Below are 18,847 nucleotides of genomic sequence, written 5' to 3'. Positions count from 1 at the left end.
AAGGAAACCATTCTAGAAGGTTCTTAAGAATTCAATGAGAGAGGCAAAGATCAAATGAATGATGTGCCCTTTCTATGGATCCTGTATTAGGTCTTCAAGTAGCAGAACATACTGAAGGCTCCAGGACCAAAAAGCTAAAGAACTTTTCCTGGCAAAGATGGGAACCTGCAACGTTGGAATTCTGAAGAAGTGATGTCCCAGCAAGGGGTGGACACTTGGGACATGGAAGTCTAAAGGGTTTCCTGTCGCCTGCTTTCAGGATGCCAATCACCAAGTTTGCCTTCTCCTCAACATCTACCCTCTCCCCCAAATGCAAGCTTTGAAAACAGATGGCAGGAAACCAAACTGTAAACCCTGAAGACTTTCTCACTCCCTTGAGAAGGGTCCTTTGTGAGTGTTTGAAGCGTCCAGGTGGGACAAAGCGGGACACACACGCATGCTCTCCACTGATGGCGGCCTCAGCAGGCCCAGCTCACAGACTCGTTCTCCATCCCCCAAAGAACGCGTGTCTCTAAGATACTCAGTGGCTTCTGGGTCGCACTGTGACATGCTCATCTGCCCACAGGTCTGTTGGACTTAGTGAGGGATGGCAAGCTTCTCCCAGACGCCCAGGCGGGGCTGGAACTGGAGGCTAGTTGCCTGACAGCTTTGGCCGCCCCAGGTTTGTTGGCACTTCCAGTCCTGTGTGCAGGGTGACCTGGAAATGAAGGCAGGGTCAGTGAGTGTGGAGAGGCTGCCACGCAAGCCCAGAGTGCCCCAGACAGCACAGCAGCTACATGCTATGCTCTGCTTGCTGGGGTCCCCACAGGCGGCAGCTCCTCGGCATTATGGGTCTGCTGTTTATGGTGCCACTCAGATCACCAATGTAAGATCCACGAGCTGGCGCCGGGAGCTGGTCTGCACCTCTCTGCTCATAATGGGAACTACCCAGCTGCCTGGGTCCCACTCTGCCCTCGTAGCCAGGAGCCTGGGCAAGGCTGGTGCTCAGTGGGTGTACCAGCTGTCTGTTTGTTTATATGTTCTTCTTGTGGCCCTCTTCCCTCTCCTGCATCTATGCCATTAACCCTGTGGAGTACCAGCCCATGTTTCAGGCTGCCTCAAAGCCCTTTTGTAAGTGAGTGGACACACAAGTCAATCAGCAAGTGGCTGATGTAGACCATCTGTAGTCAGGGCCATAAGCACCAGAGAGCAGGCCTCTGTCCCCCTCCCCCTACTTCCTTGGGGAGGAGGACCCTGCTGGAGACAAAGGGTGGCACCTCCACGCACCGTTCCTCTCTCACATCCTCTGTGGGGGCTCCTGAGACATCAGCACTCCCTTAGGACTGGGCCCAGCCCTGAGCTCTACAAAGGACGCATTTCCTGCCTGCTTCCTGAGGGGACCAGAGATGGCAGGGGGAACAGGATGGGACTCACAGCATCTTAGGAGTGGTGAACCCCCAACTCTCCTCTGAGGAATAAAACAGGACAGCTCAGTGACGGCTTGGCATCCTCACTCCAAGGCACATACCTGGCCATTGGGGTCCGGATTGCTTTCCCAGCAAATGAGGTCACTTTGTCTTTCTTACTCTATCCTCCTGCCCTGATCCCACCCACTGTTTTCTCCAAGCTGCTGCCTTAGTGCCTCTGCTCATTTCAAAGTGAACAAGTAAGAATTGATCATGCCATAGAGGACAGCCTCCAAGGAATGCCCAAGGTGAGCTGCAATGTAGTTGGCTTCTCTACAAGGCTGCTTTGCCCAAGTGCCCTTCCAAGGTTCCCAGAACAGCAGGGGAGCAGCCAGGCAGTCTCTGGCCTGGGGGTAGGCATGGGGGCGAGGTACCTGCACATTGCGGTTGAGGCTAAGGGCTGGCATGAAGACTCCGTCCACGTGGCTGAAGGCCGTGGGGCCCTGCTGCTGCCCGTTGATGAAGAAGGTCAAAGTGTGCTTATTCAAGTCCAGCAGCACTCCCACGGTGGCCCCCTTGCAAACACCGCCTTCTGTCCTAGGGGAGAGAGAAGCCCCAGGAGGGCCCATCACCACACCTAGCCTGGGATGTAGGTGATATCTCAGGAAAATCACTTAAAGGATGCTTGGTTCCCATTGGGATACTCTCACCTAAAAAATACAGCCCCCTTGATGGTACAGGGGACTGTTCTGGGCTTAGGATCCTTCTCTTGAAGTGTACTCACCTGTTATGGGGCCACACAGGAAGACCTTACTCTCCAGGTAAAGCTCTTTACCCTAGAGGAACCAGGTTATTTAGCCCTTTCTTTCTTGATAGTATCTGAGACCTGGACACCAGGGGTTTGGGGTTCTAACTAGTGGGTCCCACAAGAAAACATGGGTAGGGAGCATGGCTGAGGAGGGCTATTTTCCTGCCAAGGGAAAGAACTGAGTCGGTGCCCTCTTTAGTTTTAGTTGAGTGAGGGTGCTGAGATCATGAAGGGCCCCACACACTTCAGCCTGTCTCCCTGGAAACATCCTGGGATTCTTGTGAGGAAGCCCATGGCAGGAGACCTGTGCTGAATCTGGAATCAAGTCCCCATCTGAGTCACCATCCCACAGGTGATCAACTGTGATAAATGTTGGTGATCGTACACTTCATGGTGGTGGAAATTCATACCTACGGAGCCTGGAAGAAGCTTTAATCAGGTGATCAGCACTCTCCGGGGGTCTTGGCTGACCTGCCTCCTCCATGAGCTGACTCCCTTTCCCTGTGCTTGGGGATGAGGGCTTAACCTTGACCAAGGCTGCTCTGTCTGGTAAGAAAACCATCTTTGTCTTTTCCTGATTGGGAATGCGCCCATCAGTGGGAGGCTGAGGATGGGGCGAAGAACAAGAAAAGTTGTGAGGAGGGCTCACCTGAGGGGTGTTTTCCCAGAGGGCCCCAGAGCTGGGTCCTACAGGTGTGAAAACAGAACTAGAACAATGCCATGGGTGCTATTCGCACACAGACCACCCAGGTGTCGGTTGGGACCTGTCTGAGGATCAGGAATGTGATTCCCACCCAAGCGCAGCCTCAGCCCAAGGCACGTGGATGCACCCATCACCAACTTCCATCAGCGGGCTCCTCCGCCTGCCCCACCATGCACACAGAGCCAGGTCAGGATCTGTAATTAGCTCAGTGACTTTGGCCACAGTTAACCTTTCTAAGCCCAGGTCTCATTATCTGTACAATGGGGGTAACAACAGGACTTCAGTGAGGACTCAGCAGGATTCTGTAAATCAAGTGGTTCCCACGCGTCTGGTGCAAGTAAGGGCTCTGCAAACACTCCCTGCCCATACTCCCATCAGCAGACAGTGTATCTGGGTGCTGCTTTGGCTTAAGCAAGCAGAAATGGAGCTGGTGGGCCTGGACTCTGTCTACTTTATGGTCTTTGTGCAGGAGGCTACTCAGCCTGCAATGCCCAGGTGCCCAGGCAGAGGATGCAGAGGGACAGAGTGGTCTCTCTCCCCCACGCCTCTGGAAAGACAGGTCACTCTGCCAGTGAAAAGGCAGGTGAAAGGGGGTCTGGTTGGCTTCCAGCGCCCCTAGGGATTTCAGGCAAGTCTCTGTCCCAGACCAGGACCCCTAGGGCCAAATGCAGGAGCTGCAGGCAGACCCAGAGCACAGAGAACCCAGTCATTCGGCTCCTTGAGGCTCCTTGCCTGTCCTGATTGTGAAGGCGACCCTTAGCAGACCAAAAGGAGACCCACAGCAAGGAGGTGGCTGTCTGTTTGCTCATATGTTCTTCTTGTGGCCCTCTTCCCTCTCCTGCATCTATACCATTAATCCTGTGGAGTACCAGCCCATATTTCAGCCCTTTTGTAAGTGAGTGGACACACAAGTCAATCAGCAAGTGGCTGATGTAGACCATCCGTAGTCAGGGCCATAAGCACCAGAGAGCAGGCCTCTGTCCCCGTCCCCCTACTCCCTTGGGGAGGAGGACCTTGCTGGAGACAAAGGGTGGCACCTCCACGCACCATTCCTCTCTCACATCCTCTGTGGGGGCTCCTGAGACATCAGCCATAGCTGATGGTGGCCATAGCTCTCCATTTCTGGGTCTTTGGCCAATGCTGGCTTTTGAGGATTTTCCATCCCCCCACCTTGTACACACAAAACATGTGTGGGGGTGGGGGAGAAGAAGAGAAAGAGAATGCTGAGCTATGATGGGACACAGCCTTTGCTGTGTCTGACCAAGGTGCCCACAAGTCCCTGGAAGAGCCCAGACATCAGGGTATCCACAGGCAGAGCTGTACTGGGGGTGCCCTTATAGTATTCAGCTGTGAGCCCTCCAACAGTGCCTGCCCCTCCCAGGCCTGCCCTGTTGGGGTCTGCTGCCCAGGTGTAAGGCCCACTAGAGGCAGGGCAGTGAGAAGGGTCAATCCAGGTAGACAATTGCATGGTAATAACAATTGCATGCTCCCTCTGCAGAGACCTGGCCGCAGCCCGAGTCCATCGGCTTTGCAGGGGTTGAAGCCTGGGCTGACGGCATGCATAGGCAAGTGGAGCAGAATCAGGGAGAGAACCACAGCTGAGGACCCTGGGGAAACTGGGCGTGTATCTTGCTGAAGAGCCTAGAAACCTGTTTGTTGCTTATGTTCATTTGGACTATGGTCACTTCTACCTGGTTAGAGTCAAAGCCACTAGGAAATTGGACACCAACATGGCTGAAAACACATTCTTGATGCCCAAACTTGGGAATGGCAGAAGGGACACGGATCCACAGGACCCTCATTCCCAAACACCCGCATGTGAGGAGGGCAGGGCAAGGGGCCCACGGCGCACCTGTTGGTATGGGAGTTACAGTGCATGAACCAGCTGCGGTTGTTGTCCACATACATGGCCCAGGCCTTGTCGTCCTTGCCCAGCATCATGTCCTTGACCACGCTGGCCCTGGCCACCCCGAAGGCGGGGTCCGGGTGGTTGTCATACCGGTCCACATGCAGCTCCCAGTAGTGCACGCCTTTGGAGAATGCTGCTGTGCCCAGCACCACCCGGTCGTCATAGCTGCTGCAGGTGGCTGTCTGGTTGTCATTGGATAAAATGATGTCTCGGTGCCCAGAGTTGGGGTCAAAGGTGAACCAGGCCACTGGAGAGGAAGGAGACAAGAACAGGTCACCAGATGGAATTTGCTAGCAGTCTCTTACCTGGGCTCAGAGACACAGGCTTACTTGTGTCTTTTAGGAAATGGCACACAGCACCACATGTTCCTCCCTGAGTGATTTGCACATGCACATACCACCCACACACATACATGCACTCTCTGGTGATCTATGTTCACCCACATTCCTGATTCCACAAACCCAACTTGCCAAGAAACCTGGACATTTGGGCATCCAAGCCCCGCATCTAAATGCATTTCCAGAGTCTGGGTTTCTGACACTGTTTCACATGTTCACTGTTTCACATGTTCACTGTTGTGAGTTAGGAGGAAGTGAGCATTCACACCCCACCTGGTGGCTGGGAGATTTGAGACACAGAGAGGAAGTGATGTAACCAAGTCACAAAGCTCCATTCTTCTGTTTCTCAGCCCATCCAGTGGCACCCCCTTCTGCTCTCCCTCTAGTTGTGGGAAGTGGCCCTTCCTCTAAAATTATGGCCACAGCGCACAGGATGGGGACTGCCTGTCTTCAGGCCAGGAACTCCCGGGAAGAGAGCTGAGTGAAACTTCTAGTTTATAAAATGTTTCTGCAGGTCACACCATTTTGAGGCAAGCATCACAGTGATGCCCTTGAAAACAGCGTCTGCTCCTGTCCTCTCTCCTCCCTGTCCCGGGGATGGTCCGGGCTCATCCTGTTTTCCTTGGCAAGCAGAGGATGCGCTGGGTTAAACGACGACAATAATACCAGATGGGCACCATCCTGGAAACCCTGCAGCGGGCAGGTCGGCCTAGTGTAGCGGGACCGACCTCCTCGCAACACTCCTTATCAATGTCATGGCTCCCCACTGAGCGCTCAGCAGGTCACGATGGATGTGGCTGTGCTGCCTGAAACCTGGGAGGGCACAGCTGGGTGTGGGAGCCATCAGATCGGAACTCTGCACTGGGTATTTGGGGAACAGTTTCCCCACTGCAAGGAAGGCTCAGACCCACGAGCTGGCATGTGCCTCCTTGTGTCTGTGTGGCCTTCTCCTCTCTGGGACTGTCCTGCCCACCCTGTGTCCCTTGTAAGACGGACTTTAGTCACCCTGAGCCTCTCAACTGCTAGTGTCCTTTGCCAAACCCAGCAAATGGAGTGAAGGAACGTCTCTGTCTTTCGTGGCTTACGAAGAGGGAGGGGCAGACAAGGAGCAGGTGAGCAGAGCAGGGACAGGGCTGGGGGGCATGTGCTGCCTCACAGCCACCTCATTCCCTTCACCCCCTCACTGCTCCATCTTAAGCAGATGATGGTGGCTCCTGGCCCCTGGGAAAAAATGTGGGTTCCTCCTTTGGAAGCTCACCCACAGTGAGCCTGTGTCTGTCTCTCCCCCGAGAAACCCTGGGGCTCACCGTCAGACGTCTGCAGGACGACAGTTTTACTGTAGGGCCCAACACCGGAGCAGTTGAATGCCTTGACCCTGGCATTGTAGGTGCTGTTGAAATGGAGACCATCGATGGTGCACAGGGTTTCCTTGCCGACATACACCTCCTAAAAGAGAGCCAAGACTGCTCATTAGCACCTCTGTTATCTGCAGAATTTCTCTTAGCAACATGTTGACATTAAACATGTTAGGGTGACGAAGTAAGAATTTGGGTAAGCAGTGGCAGGGCACAGACCATGCTTAAGTTGGGCACTGACCCTCACTGTTGACTGACCAGCCCCTCTGCCTGAGACGCTGTGGAGTGTGATGAGGTCCTCAAGAGGCAGGGAGGGACCATAGGCCCGCAGTCTTCAGGACACAGCCAGACCATGTCCTGCCTCTGCTGAGGCCAGCCCTTTGACATCAATGTCTCCAGGGGGATAGAGGTGCAGACACCTCCCCTTCCTTCTTGGATGGAGCAATAAAAGATGATTGGTTTCCAATAGGAATTTAAGTTAGAAAAACGATCTAATTATCTAAATAAACAAAATAACCAATAGTTTAAAAAAAAAGAATCATCACCCATGATGAGAAAAGGCAGAGGAAGGGCGTGACCAAGCAAAGGCAGGTTCAAGTTGATTTGGGCTGGAACCACCCAGGGGGTGCTCCAGGCCTCCCCATATTCTCCTACCCCCGAGGTTGAAATCTTCCACTCCTTGTCCCTTTGCTCCCCTGCCCACCCTCTAGCTTTTTTCTAGGCCTCCTGGGTGAGTAGACATTGCTGCATCAGACGCTGAAGATTATTTTCTCGGGATTGACTTTGTTCCCCGTTCACTTCACACTTACCCTGGTCCTATTCATGTACCCTTTGCATCTCTTCTCTGTCTCTGCACTCTGCCTGGTTGTTTAGGGGCTTACTCTTCACTTGTTATTCCAAGTTATTAACAATAGCTTCTCAGGGACAGAAGAAAGCAGGAGCTCTGAGAAGACGCAGAGTCAAATCTCAAGGTAAGTTCTATTAGGGGGCCTGGGTTGGGACACCATCCCAGGGTATCATTCTTGTGGTATTTCATCCCTGGGGTCATGTGTTTCAGAAAGTTCCAATAGCCATTTATCAAATATCTTCCACATGCACCTTGGTGGGTAAAATAGTGAACAGATAATGTGAAGCGGATATGTGGGAGGGTGTTGAAGAATAGATATGGCTGAACTGCTGGGGTCAACTTGGAGGTAGGTATGTGCAAGGTAGTAACTTTTCTGAGCTCATCTCCAGCTCAGCCCTGTGTCAGTCTTCACAGAAAAGCCATCTTGGATTTTCTCTGTGGCTGCCACCTCTGCCTGCTGGTCCCACCCTGACCTGCCCATCATCTGGCGAGCCCAGACCCCCTCTGACCTGATTTTCTTGGAACACAGAAAACTTATTTCTGCCTCTGGACCTTTGCACACACCCCGGCCTTCTGTCCTTAGGGCCAGTACCCTCTCTGGTGGCTTCAGGGCTAAGGACAGCCTCTTGGGCTGCTCCAGGGGTTGGGGCAGTGAATACCACTCCCGGCTCACGTGTTAGAACCCACTAAAACCAGCAGCAGGGCTCACCCGGAACTGCCCCCCATCCCCGTCGTCCAGCTCCAGGATGTAGCCATCTACAGGGCTGTGGGTGAAGGGCGGCATCCTCCAGGCCAGCGTGACGCTGTTGTTGCGGGTGCAGCACTTCTCCAGCTGCAGTAGGGGGATGGGCGGCACTGTGACAGGACCAGAGAGTTTAGAGCACAGCCCCTCCTCAGGGTACCGGGACACCCATGCCACCCCCTTCCCCAGGGGCCGGCTCCCAGAAGGACATGTGGCTGATTTCCCTCCTTGGCCATCCTGAGGCTACTCCTGGGTCTAGACTCAAGGTGGGCAAATGAGGGCAGGCACAGAGTGACCAGGAATCTCAGAGGCCATGGCAGGAGCCTCCATCCCTCTAAAGAAGAGAGGTCCTCTCTCCCACCCACTGACAATCATGGTTTCAATTGTTGTACTGTGAGGAGCCCCTGGGAATTCCAGCAGAGCCTCTGTCCACTGCCTCCCAGCCCAGCACAGGCCCACAGGGAACCTCCGGGCCAGCGTGCAGCTTGGGAAGTGCTTGGGCTCTGGGAGGGCTGTAAAATGCAAAGACACATTGCCTTTGGCTGGGAGCATTTTAAAGGCCCAGGGAACTTGACCCAGGATGGAGGGGCAATCCTGGATATCGAACAGTAAACCCATGGAAGTAGGAATTTGAATCAAACGTTTTTTTAAGGTGAGATTGGGAGAATGAATTTGTTCTAAAGCTATGTTCAGGCTCAAGAGATTTCAGAAATAAATGTAGTCCACACTGACATTTTTTTTTTCACACTGACACTTTTTAAAGGGAAAAATAGCAACATCCATTTTGGAAAAACTACAGATTTCAATTTGGTGCCAAATTCCAGGTTTTAGAGGACAGTTTAGCTGGATGCAACCCCTGCCTGTTTACAGAATCAGTAGCCTTCCTGTTTACCAGCACAGAAGACCCCTCTCTCGGTCCCTAGGCACTGCTAATCATTCTCCCACTTCTTCTGTGGACCTCACTGCCCCATCCATCCAGAGCTCTGGAGAAGCTCTAAGCCTCCTCCTTCAGCAGCCCAACACTCCAGAGCCACCCTCTTTCTGTCCCCACCCTGCCAGACTCCTCCTGCTTTTCAGCACCACATCTCATTTACAACTGGGGCACCTGGCTTTCCCAAACCTCCCCTGGGTGCAAGCTGAGTGTGGGGTGAGCATGGAGATGTGCAAGAACCTGGTCTTTTCTTTAGTTTAAAAATGGTCACATATTTTGCAGGCAAGGATTTTCCTGAGTTCACAGATTCTGTAGGTGTGGCACTCAGCCCTTTGATATTTTGGCTTAAAAACACCTAAACAGCTTTATTCCTTCTCTTGAAGGTACCCTTGGTGTCTCTGGAGAAGCAGCTTTTAGAACAGGATTCTGGGGCTGGCTAATTTCGTAACCTGGGAAAGGTATGCAAAGTTTACTAAAGCCTTAGCCTCTGTCCCCCATGGTTCTCTGAACTCACCTCTTACTGCCCTCCCTCATTCTGTCTTCCCCTCTGACCTACTTGCTCTTCTTGGAATACAGAAAACATTCCTGCCTCAGGGCCTTGGCACTTGCCATCCTCCTGCCACCTGGAATGTTCTTTCCTATTTTGCATCTCTCTACTCATTCTCCCCTCAACATATTCCCACATCCCCTTCCATAAAAGCATTTGCCACTATCAGACAATATATTATAGATTTGTTTGTGTGTAGCTTGCTTTCTTCTCTAGAATATCCGCTCACTCTTGTAAGGGAGTTTGCAGGGCTGTTCACAGCTGTGTCCTCAGCATGAAGAATAGTGCCTGGCTCATGTGGGCACTCACTGAGTGTCTCTGAATGAACAGATAATCCTTTCCTACAAGTGGGAACACTTGGGCTCACACCACAGCATTATCTGTCCTAGGTCACCTGGCTAGCAGATGGCTGAGCTGAGACTTGAGCCAGGTCAGTGACTTGGACATCTTCCCCTCTTACACTGTCTCCCTCCCAGTATCACAATCTTCTGGTGGCACTAAGTTGCTCCCTTAGAGGGGACACCATTCCCAAAAGAGGCACTGACTGAACTGGGCCAGTCCCGGCTCACCCCTACATTTCATCTGAATGAAGTCCAGTTGGTGGATGGCCTGCAGCAGCGGCTCACTGTCCAAGCTCAGGTTAAACTCAGCAGACACCTTTGGCTCCAGGGCGCCTTTGACCCACTGCTCCTGGGATACCTGGACACGCTTGATTAGGGCATCCGAGATCTTAAAGGGAGCACAGAGGTTAAGGGTTTTGATTTGCAAAGGACAAATTTATGCAGCAGATGATGAGGGAGGAGTTGGAGCTTTGTTCTTGTCATCAGGGACAAGCAGGAGTTGTACTCAGCTAGTGCTCAAGTCATGGACGAGAGGGAATGACCTCTGCCCATGTGACATGGGCAAATGCAAATGCACTGTGTTGTTGAAATCATATTTTAAAAGCTCAGTCATGTTCAATGTAAAGTGCACTGGTGGCTCTGGCCGATGAATCAGTGGATAACTTCGGCCTGGCCTATGGATATCCGGGTTTGATTACTGGTCAGGGTACACATGAGAAGCAACCATCTGCTTCTCTCCTTCTCCCTCTCCCCCTTCTCTCCCTCTTCCTCTCCCACAGCCAGCGGTTTGATTGGTTTCAGAATCAGCCCTGGGTGCTGCAGATAGCTTGGTTGGTCCAAGCATGTCAGCCTCAGGTACTAAGAATAACTTGATACTCAAGCATCAACCCCAGATGGGGTTTCCAGTTAGATCCCAGTTGGGAAACATGTGAGAGTCTGCCTATCTCCCCTCCTCTCACCTAAAGTAACTAACTAACTAACTAAATAAATAAAGTGTGCTGGCTAGTGAAAGAAATTAGGCCAAACCTTCTTGTGAAACAAATGACACTTTTTTTTCTATTTTTTTATTCAGTGAGAAGAGGGGAGGCAGAGACAGACTATACATGTGCCCCAACCGAGATCTACTCGGCAAGCCCATTAGGGGGCAATGCTCTGCCCATCTGGGCCGTTGCTCCATTACTCAGCAACCAAGCTCTTCCTAGTGCCTGAGGCAGAGGCCATGGAGCCATTCTCAGAGCCCAGGGAAAATTGCTCCAATTGAGCCATGGCTGTAGGAAGGGAAGAGGGAGGGAGGGGGGGGGAGAAGTAAGAGGGGGAGGGATGAAGAAACAGATGGGTGCTTCTCCTATGTGCCCTGACTGGGAATCGAATCCGGGACATCCATACACCAGGCCGATACTCCACCACTGAGTCAACCAGCCAGGGCCCAAATGACACTTTTTAAATATACAAAAGCATTCTTCATCCTACCCCTTTTGCCTGATCTAGTACTTTGCAAAGTGAGACAGAGTAGTAGTTTCTCACAGGGTCTGAAGAACATCTCCCATATGCCTAGAATTTGGAAGCTTACTCCTGCCCCCCACCATGTGTCCTCCAAGCTGTTTTGCAGCTTCTGCACCAAACTCTCTGTGCATCACACTCCCAGCCCAGATCTCCGTGGCTGGATAGTCCTGCCCATTCAGACATTTGCAAGTGTCCCCTTAGAGCCATGTACCCATCTTGGAGATTAAGAGAGGGTATTTATCATTTTCTCTATAGACAGTGGGCTGAGCTCCTCTCTGAATCACTGCCTTGTGCCTGGGAGATGCTCATGACTGAGTCAGCCTGGCAGCAGTCATCTGTCCAGGCCTGTAGGGCTCTGCACCTTGAGGCGACAAGCTACGTAGATTCTACTAACTCACTTCTTTCCAGCTCACTTGGCAAAGACTGGCCTTTCCTACTTGTGGGCAAAATGTTGCTTTGGGATCTCTGGACATCAAAGCATAAAAGCATGGCATTTGGGCCCTAAAGACGATGACACTTGACCTGCTCCTTTAACAAGGACATAGAACCAAGGCCACAGCTGGTGAGAAGGAGAGCCAACATGAGAACTTAGGTCTTCTGCTACTCTAGAGCGAAGAAGAATCTACTCAACTCTAGGCCATTGGAACGGACCTTTCTAAAATTTAGGCTAGTTTGGGAGTGGCGGTGGAAGTGGAGGAAGGCTGCTAAGCCTGGTGTCCTGGGGAGCTGCTCACCTGCAAGAACCCAGCGGGGTCGTTCTCCTTGATCACCTCCAGGCAGTACTCCATCAGCCCCGTGGACTGGCGCAGCTTCAGTGTGCAGTGATTGATCTGGTCCCAAACCATCTGCGATGAAAGAATCCCATCAGAGGAAGAGCAGCCAGGCTGCGGTGAGAGTCACAGAAATAGTATGGAGAAAGACCTGGGGGAAGTGGCACTGGTCTAAACTGCTAAGCAATCTCTCTTCTCACCACCGTGCTTCTGAGCTCCATGTACCCTCATTACTGGGAGTAAATGGACCCACCTCCCAATATGTGGGGCCACAACACCCAACAGACTAAACTTCCTACACTCTGGAGGGAAGAGCAGAGGAAGTGCCTAATCTGAAACTCTGTAACTTCTCGTCTCTCTTCTCCCTTGATCTTGGGTAACTCAATGGGCTCTGTTGCTTTGCTGGTAAACCATGGACCATCCCCAACACTCATTCTTTCTTTCCTTGAAAATAATATTTTCTGATTCATTGGGAAATGTCTATAAAACAGATTGAGCCCTGGGACAATGAAGAAGTCATTTTTCAAAGCTGCATGCTCACATGCTCACAGGGCACCTGCCTGGACCAGGAGCCCAGTGCTGTCTGAGGGGAAATCTTCCCCACCTTTGGTGGATGAGGTTGTGTTATTATTACTGATTATTGAGTACACAACACATCAGAGACAGCCTGAGAAAGGGGGCAGAGCTGGAGACCCAAGCAGAGCTGTAGAAGACAACCCTGCACCAATATAAATGGCAGTTAACTGCAGAGCAAAGGTTACTTGGAGACAAGAGATCTTGGAGTGTGTTGGCCATGGGGAGACACTGGCCTAGGTTACTTGAATGCAAGTATGCAGGATTCTTGGAGGAATGCCTCCAAGAACCAGATGTTCTTTATGATTGATAAGCTCTGGGACTCTGACTCTTCTTGTGTCCTTGTTCATGAAAGAAACAATAGATGTGCAGGGTTGGGGATGAAATGGATGGGAAAAAAGGCTTGTGTAACTTTCTAGTTTTATCTGCTGAGCTATGGCTTTTGGAACTCAATAAATATGCAGTGGCACAGTTTCTCGGGGCTGGATCCGCCTAAGAGCTTCAGCCCTCTGCCCATTAACTTGTATCTGGTGTGTCTTTTGCCTCGCGAGTCCGAACCGTAAAGAAATTTGTAACACAGAGCAAGGTCTCATCTCCATCAGTGGTCATTTGTGCTCTGCAAGATGAGAACAGGAGTCCCTTTGGTGGAACACAGAACTTAGAGAAGATGGGGAAGACTGGACCTCTGATTTGATATCAGCGGGATTCAGGGCTTCTGACTCTGGCTTTGGAGGGAGAGCATGTGCGTAGACGGGCTTCAGGGAGTCACGTGAGTGTAAGTAGGCCCAGGAGCAGCCTGCTCATTCCTTCCTTGTTTTTCATTCATTCATTCATTCATTCATTCACTCACTTACCCAATATTGACCTAATGTTTACTGTGAGCGTGCTCCACCCACGGTAGGCGCAGAGGCTGCAATGAGCATTGGGTGCGTCTATGTCCCAGGTCCCTACCTTCAACTTGTGCTCCCTCTCTTTAGTGACCTTGGTGAGCAGCTTGGCTTTCTGCCGAGTTAAAGCGTCAACCAGTGCATCACACTGGGCGACCAGGCAGGCTTCGTAGTCCAGTCCATTTTCCTGGGGAAGCAGAGAGCGTTAGGAGACGGCATGCCAGAATGGGATGAGTGCTAGACACAGAGACGCATGTCAGGGAAGCTGTTCTGGCCTTGTTCTTGTTTTTATAAGATTGGAAACAGTGTAATTATGAGTTAGGGGAAGGGAACCATGAGTCTCGGCACATCTCTATGGTGGCATATTCCTTAATTATTCAAATGTTGTTCAGAGGGATTTTTAAATATTATAGAAAATCCTCATGAGAGGAAGAAAAGCAGGTTACAAGTTGTATACTGTGAAATCCCATCATATTGCATGTGTGTGTGTGTCTAAAGCAATGGAATAGCGTGGTCACCTCAGGTGCTGAAATATTGGTGACTTTTTCTTTGTTCTGGTTATTATTCTCTACTTTTCACAATTTTGGTAACATATTATTTTGTTTTTTATAGTTAAAAACCAGTAAAACAAACAAACAAATATCATGCTCCTCCTATAGGGTCTCTTTCTCATTCTAAGTCTCTAAGATCCGCATGAGTTCAGACCTCTTGTTATGGGCTAGATTGTGTACCCCACATTCCTATATTGAAGTCCTAACCCCAGTACCTCAGAATGTGACTGTATTTGGAAACAGGGCCTTTAAAAAGGTAATTAGGTTAAAATGAGGTCACTAGGTTTGGTCCTAATCCATTGTGACTGGTGTCCTTGTAAGATGAGGAGACTGGGACACAGGCTCACACAGAAGACCACATGAAGACACAGGGAGAAGATGGCTGTCTACATGCCAAGGAGATAGACCTCAGAAAAGAAACTTAAACCTGTTGACCCCTTGATCTTGAACTTCTAGCCTTCAAAACTGTGAGACAACACATTTCTGTCTGTGGTCCTTTGTTATAGCAGCCCCACCAAACTAGTGTATCTCATGTCTCTGAAACATTGGAAACATGACTTGAAATGCGTTGTGGCTGAATTTTCACTTTATTTGTTAGGCAGGATGGCTTTATGGACCAATCAAGGGTTCGGTGCCCTTGGGCCCTTTCCTCCAACCTGACGCTGGACTACTTCACAGGTTCACTATGTGTATGTTCCTCCACGTGTACATTTACACGAAGCACATGTGTGCGCACTCTTCCTTACAGATGAAGCTCCTGAGGCCAGAAGCGGTGCCTTATTGAACTGTGTCTGGCTCAGAATGTGGCACTGCCTGAAGGCTCATATACACTTATTTAGTAAATGATGCATTTACTTTCTGATGCGTTGATTACGTGAGTACCCAACACTGTATACAGACAGCACGCAGGAAGACATGGCCATGCAGGGGACTGCATGACTTCTTTCCAGATTTTTCTATGATCCCCTGTCACTGAGTGAATGCAAAATCTCCTTCCAGCCATCAGAGGTTGCATGGTGTTGGAGTGAATGTGTGGTATCTGCCACGTCTGAGGCTGGGCAGTGGGACAGCAAACCAACTTATGCGCACCACTGAAAACCCACCCATACTGTCCTTCCTTCCTGATGCTTCTCATGACTTGCTATACCCACTGCCCTCCCACTGCTGCAGCTGTGCTCACCTGGATCTGCTGCAGAATGTTCTTCAGCTGAACCAGAAACTCCTTCGCTTCTTTTGCCTTGTCGGAAACTCCACTTAAGGCTTGAGACAGTTGGGCCTAAAAAGGTATCACAGGTTGAAAAGGGGAAGGAGGCGTTAAAGGCACATGGTATGCACTTCATCGTAGACTGGTGTTTATGGAGGATAGAGCCGACCCTGCCCATACACCGTTCTCATTTATGAAGGGACAGAGGTGGACTTGTGGTGCCTATGACATGTGCTCACTTTCCAGCACAGGTTGAGTATTGACTGACCTCCTCTCTTCTGTCTGGACCCCAAAGCTGCAGAGAGGCCAGGAGTGCTTGGCTGATTGGCTTGGGCTCATGGGCTGGTCTTGATGTTTGCAGAACCCAGGACAAGAGCCCTTGGTTTGGGTTGGTCTCCTGTCTTCCCAGGGCAGCGCTATCCATTCTCAGTAGGGCTCTCAGATGCTTATATATGGACAGCCCAGGTCCCAGCCAAGCTCTACCCAACCCATGCCCACACAGTTGCCTTTGGTCTGGGGGTGGGGGGTGAGAAAGAGCCCTACAGACCCTAGAGATGGGCTAGAGCCATATGGCTGGGAATCCTGAAGCATCATCTAAAAGGGGTACAGGCTCCTGGTGGCAGCCCCCTAGCCCTAGATTCTCCCCACCTGCAGAGAGGGGTACAGACACAGGTGGTTGGGACCCAAATGTGAAACGGCCAGCTGAGGCCAAATCTATGGCCTTTAGCATCAAGTTTCTTTTTAACAAACCACACATACAGTCAAATTTGTCTTCAAAATTTAGCTATTTTTGGCTGAGTAGCTCAGAGTGTTGTCATGATATGCCAGGGTTGTGCTTTCAATCCCCAATCAGGGCACATACAGGAATCAACAAATGAGTGCATAAGTGGAACAAGGAATCAATGTTTTTCTTTCTCTCTCAAATTAATCCAAAAAATCGATGTTAGATTTTAAAAAAACCTAGCTATTGAGTAGAGTGATAATCTTGCTTTTTAACATAACTCTCATTTTTCATAGTCAAAATCTGAGGATGGGTTAAAACAGGGTCAGAAAGGCCATGGTCATGCCCTGTCTCTCTCCCCTCTACTCCCTGTTTTCTTTAGGCCTTTGCTCAAGGTCACCTTGTGGGTGAGGCCTCTCCTCACCCTGCTTTGTCCTTTTCAGAACGTCCACCCCCAGCTCACAGAGGCTCGCTGTCGGTCTCCCTGCCTGGAACGTAAGCTCCTGGAACAGGGGCCTGCCTGGATTGCTCACACTCAGGAAGACCACCGGCACACAGTAGCATTAAACACAATTTGTTGAATGAATGAATCGGTGAATGTGATTCTTTACTATATCAGTGGTTCTCAAAGTGTGGTCCCTGGGCCAGCAGCATAAATATCACCTGGGGATTTGCTAAAAATGCAAATCTCTGGCCTCATCCCAGGCCTACAGATCAGAAACTGGGGGGTGAAGCTCAGGGATCTGTCTTTTAACAGCATTCCAGAAGTCCTACTGAGTCTGAGATCCACTGGACTGTACAAACACAGCCTCACCAAACCTCTCTAAAGAAGAAAGCCAATGAAACCATGGAGTGGATGAGAAGACAGGGAGATATATAGGAAGAGAAGGAGAGAAGGAAGGGGCCTCAGGCCTGAGGAGCACCAACATTCAAGGTGAGGTCAAGGTAGGTTTGGGCTCATCCTGCTTAGAGAGAGGTGCGAGCCTCGGACAGCAGCTCCGGTCACTCAGATGTCACTCCTTGGAGAAGCTTTTCCATTCTCCACTGGCTTCACCATCCCTACTCCCACCGAGTGGATTTGGTCACCGCCCTCCATAGCTCACCCAGGGTGTCGCATTCCCTATTGTCATGATCTATGCAGAAAAATATCCAGTAGAGCTCAGGGGAATGATATGTGTCCTATATCTGCTCTGACCAGCATGGTGGCCACCAGCCATAAGTGGCTACTGAGCACTCGGAAGCTGGCATGTAATGCAGGAGCTAGACTTTTTATTTTATTTAATAGTTTAAGTTTCAACCACCACATGTGCCCTGCGGCCACTGTTCTGGACAGAATGGATCTTTGCATCCATACCTTAGAGGTGTAAAGGTCCAGGGATAGCTAGTCCATCCCAGGTACCGTGTTTCCCCATGTATAAGATGCACCCTTTCCCAAAAAAATTTGGGGTCTAAAAACTGAGTGTGTCTTATTCAATGGCTGAAGGTTTTTTAACTTGCATTTCCTGCTTTTTTGTGCTTGTTGAAGAGTTGTATAAATTTTATGATGAATAAAACTTGAGTTCAATAACATTATGTAATACATTGTTTTCAAATTTTAGGACCCGCCCAGATGATCCTCAGTTGTCTGGGGTGTAGGTTTCAAAAAAAAAAAAATTTCAGGCCCCAAAATTAAGGTGCATCTTATACATGAGAGCGTCTTATACATGGGGAAATACAGTAGGTGCTCTTGGAAGGACAGTGGGATGTCAGCACAGTTCATAGGTCCCTAGGGGAATCTTTACCAACAGGGTTTTCCAAATTGAAGTTCATCAGTGTCCAGAAAAGAGCTGCACCTGTCTCCCCGAACATCCCCCAGAACAAGGGGCCCACTGAGGCTGCACCAATTTCCACCCCAAGGAGGGACCACCTCCCACTGACCTCCAGTCCTTCACAATGGCGACTTTGTCTTCTCTTTGCATGGCTAGCCAGTGGTGTTGGCACAAAGCAGGGGCTCAAAAAAATGCTCCCTGGCTGACTGAAAAGTAGAATGATTGCTTGACTTGGGGTGCAGCTGAGGTAGGACAGATCCCAGTAGACCCATTGAGATGGGTTAGTGAGCCAAGACAAGTGGGTTAGGGAAACTGAGACAGTTATATGACCAAGCAGTTTACAGCCACCTGTAAATTGCAAAATCCTGTCTTCCCCAACTAAGGACTTAAGAGTAAATGGTTTACACTTCTCCTTCCCAACCAGAGGGTAAACACCTTAAATCACCCTACCCAGGGAGATAGATAGTAGAAATCGGATGAAGTCAGGGCTATAACTCTCATTTTGGCCCATCGGCATAAAACCATGAATAGTCTATTGAGATCCTCCCTTAAAATACCTGCCTTTAGAAAAAAGATAAGAACCTCAAGACAAAGACCCGGCATGGGCTCTCTCTGTACAGGCCCACGCCTTCCTTCCCTCTCGGGTGTGCATCTTTACTTTTCTCTTCTAAACTCTAAGGGACTCCATGAGACTTGCAACCAGGGGAGCAGTGGGCAGTGGCAGCTTGTCCCAGGCTCACCCCCTGAACCTCTCTCTGAGGCCCCCTTTTCTCTGACTTTCCAGTGAGCTAACAGCAGCCCCGCAGTGGCTCACCTCTTTTCTCTAACATTTCTTAAGAGCCAAAGCAGAGCACTGCCTAGGCTCTTCTGTTGTTCCTTCTACCCTAAGCCCTTCCTTGTTTCACTGTTCCCAGCTTAAATATA

At 50.4% G+C, this 18,847-nt stretch overlaps 1 protein-coding gene across 2 annotated transcripts in view; it reads right to left on the bottom strand.

Moving 5' to 3' along the window:
* Window positions 1–117: 117 nt before the first annotated feature.
* TRIM67 (tripartite motif containing 67) overlaps window positions 118–18,847 on the bottom strand; it is a 54,683-nt gene continuing 35,953 nt past the window's right edge. The window contains exons 2-10 of one of the 2 annotated variants that reach the window (XM_066383053.1): window positions 15,371–15,466; window positions 13,704–13,826; window positions 12,144–12,254; window positions 10,135–10,294; window positions 8,055–8,200; window positions 6,451–6,589; window positions 4,749–5,052; window positions 1,820–1,982; window positions 118–697 (exon numbers count right to left, since the gene is read on the bottom strand). In XM_066383053.1, coding sequence (XP_066239150.1) covers window positions 632–697; window positions 1,820–1,982; window positions 4,749–5,052; window positions 6,451–6,589; window positions 8,055–8,200; window positions 10,135–10,294; window positions 12,144–12,254; window positions 13,704–13,826; window positions 15,371–15,466 — 1,308 coding nt within the window. In that variant the 3' untranslated portion in view covers window positions 118–631. The remainder of the gene's footprint in view (window positions 698–1,819; window positions 1,983–4,748; window positions 5,053–6,450; window positions 6,590–8,054; window positions 8,201–10,134; window positions 10,295–12,143; window positions 12,255–13,703; window positions 13,827–15,370; window positions 15,467–18,847) is intronic. The other variant, XM_066383062.1, reaches the window with a different exon arrangement.

The sequence above is a fragment of the Saccopteryx leptura genome, chromosome 1, assembly GCF_036850995.1.
Source record: "Saccopteryx leptura isolate mSacLep1 chromosome 1, mSacLep1_pri_phased_curated, whole genome shotgun sequence".
NCBI classification, from domain to species: domain Eukaryota; kingdom Metazoa; phylum Chordata; class Mammalia; order Chiroptera; family Emballonuridae; genus Saccopteryx; species Saccopteryx leptura.
The sequence above is the reverse complement of the archived record's forward strand: the minus strand, read 5'-3'. Positions and strand labels throughout refer to the sequence as shown.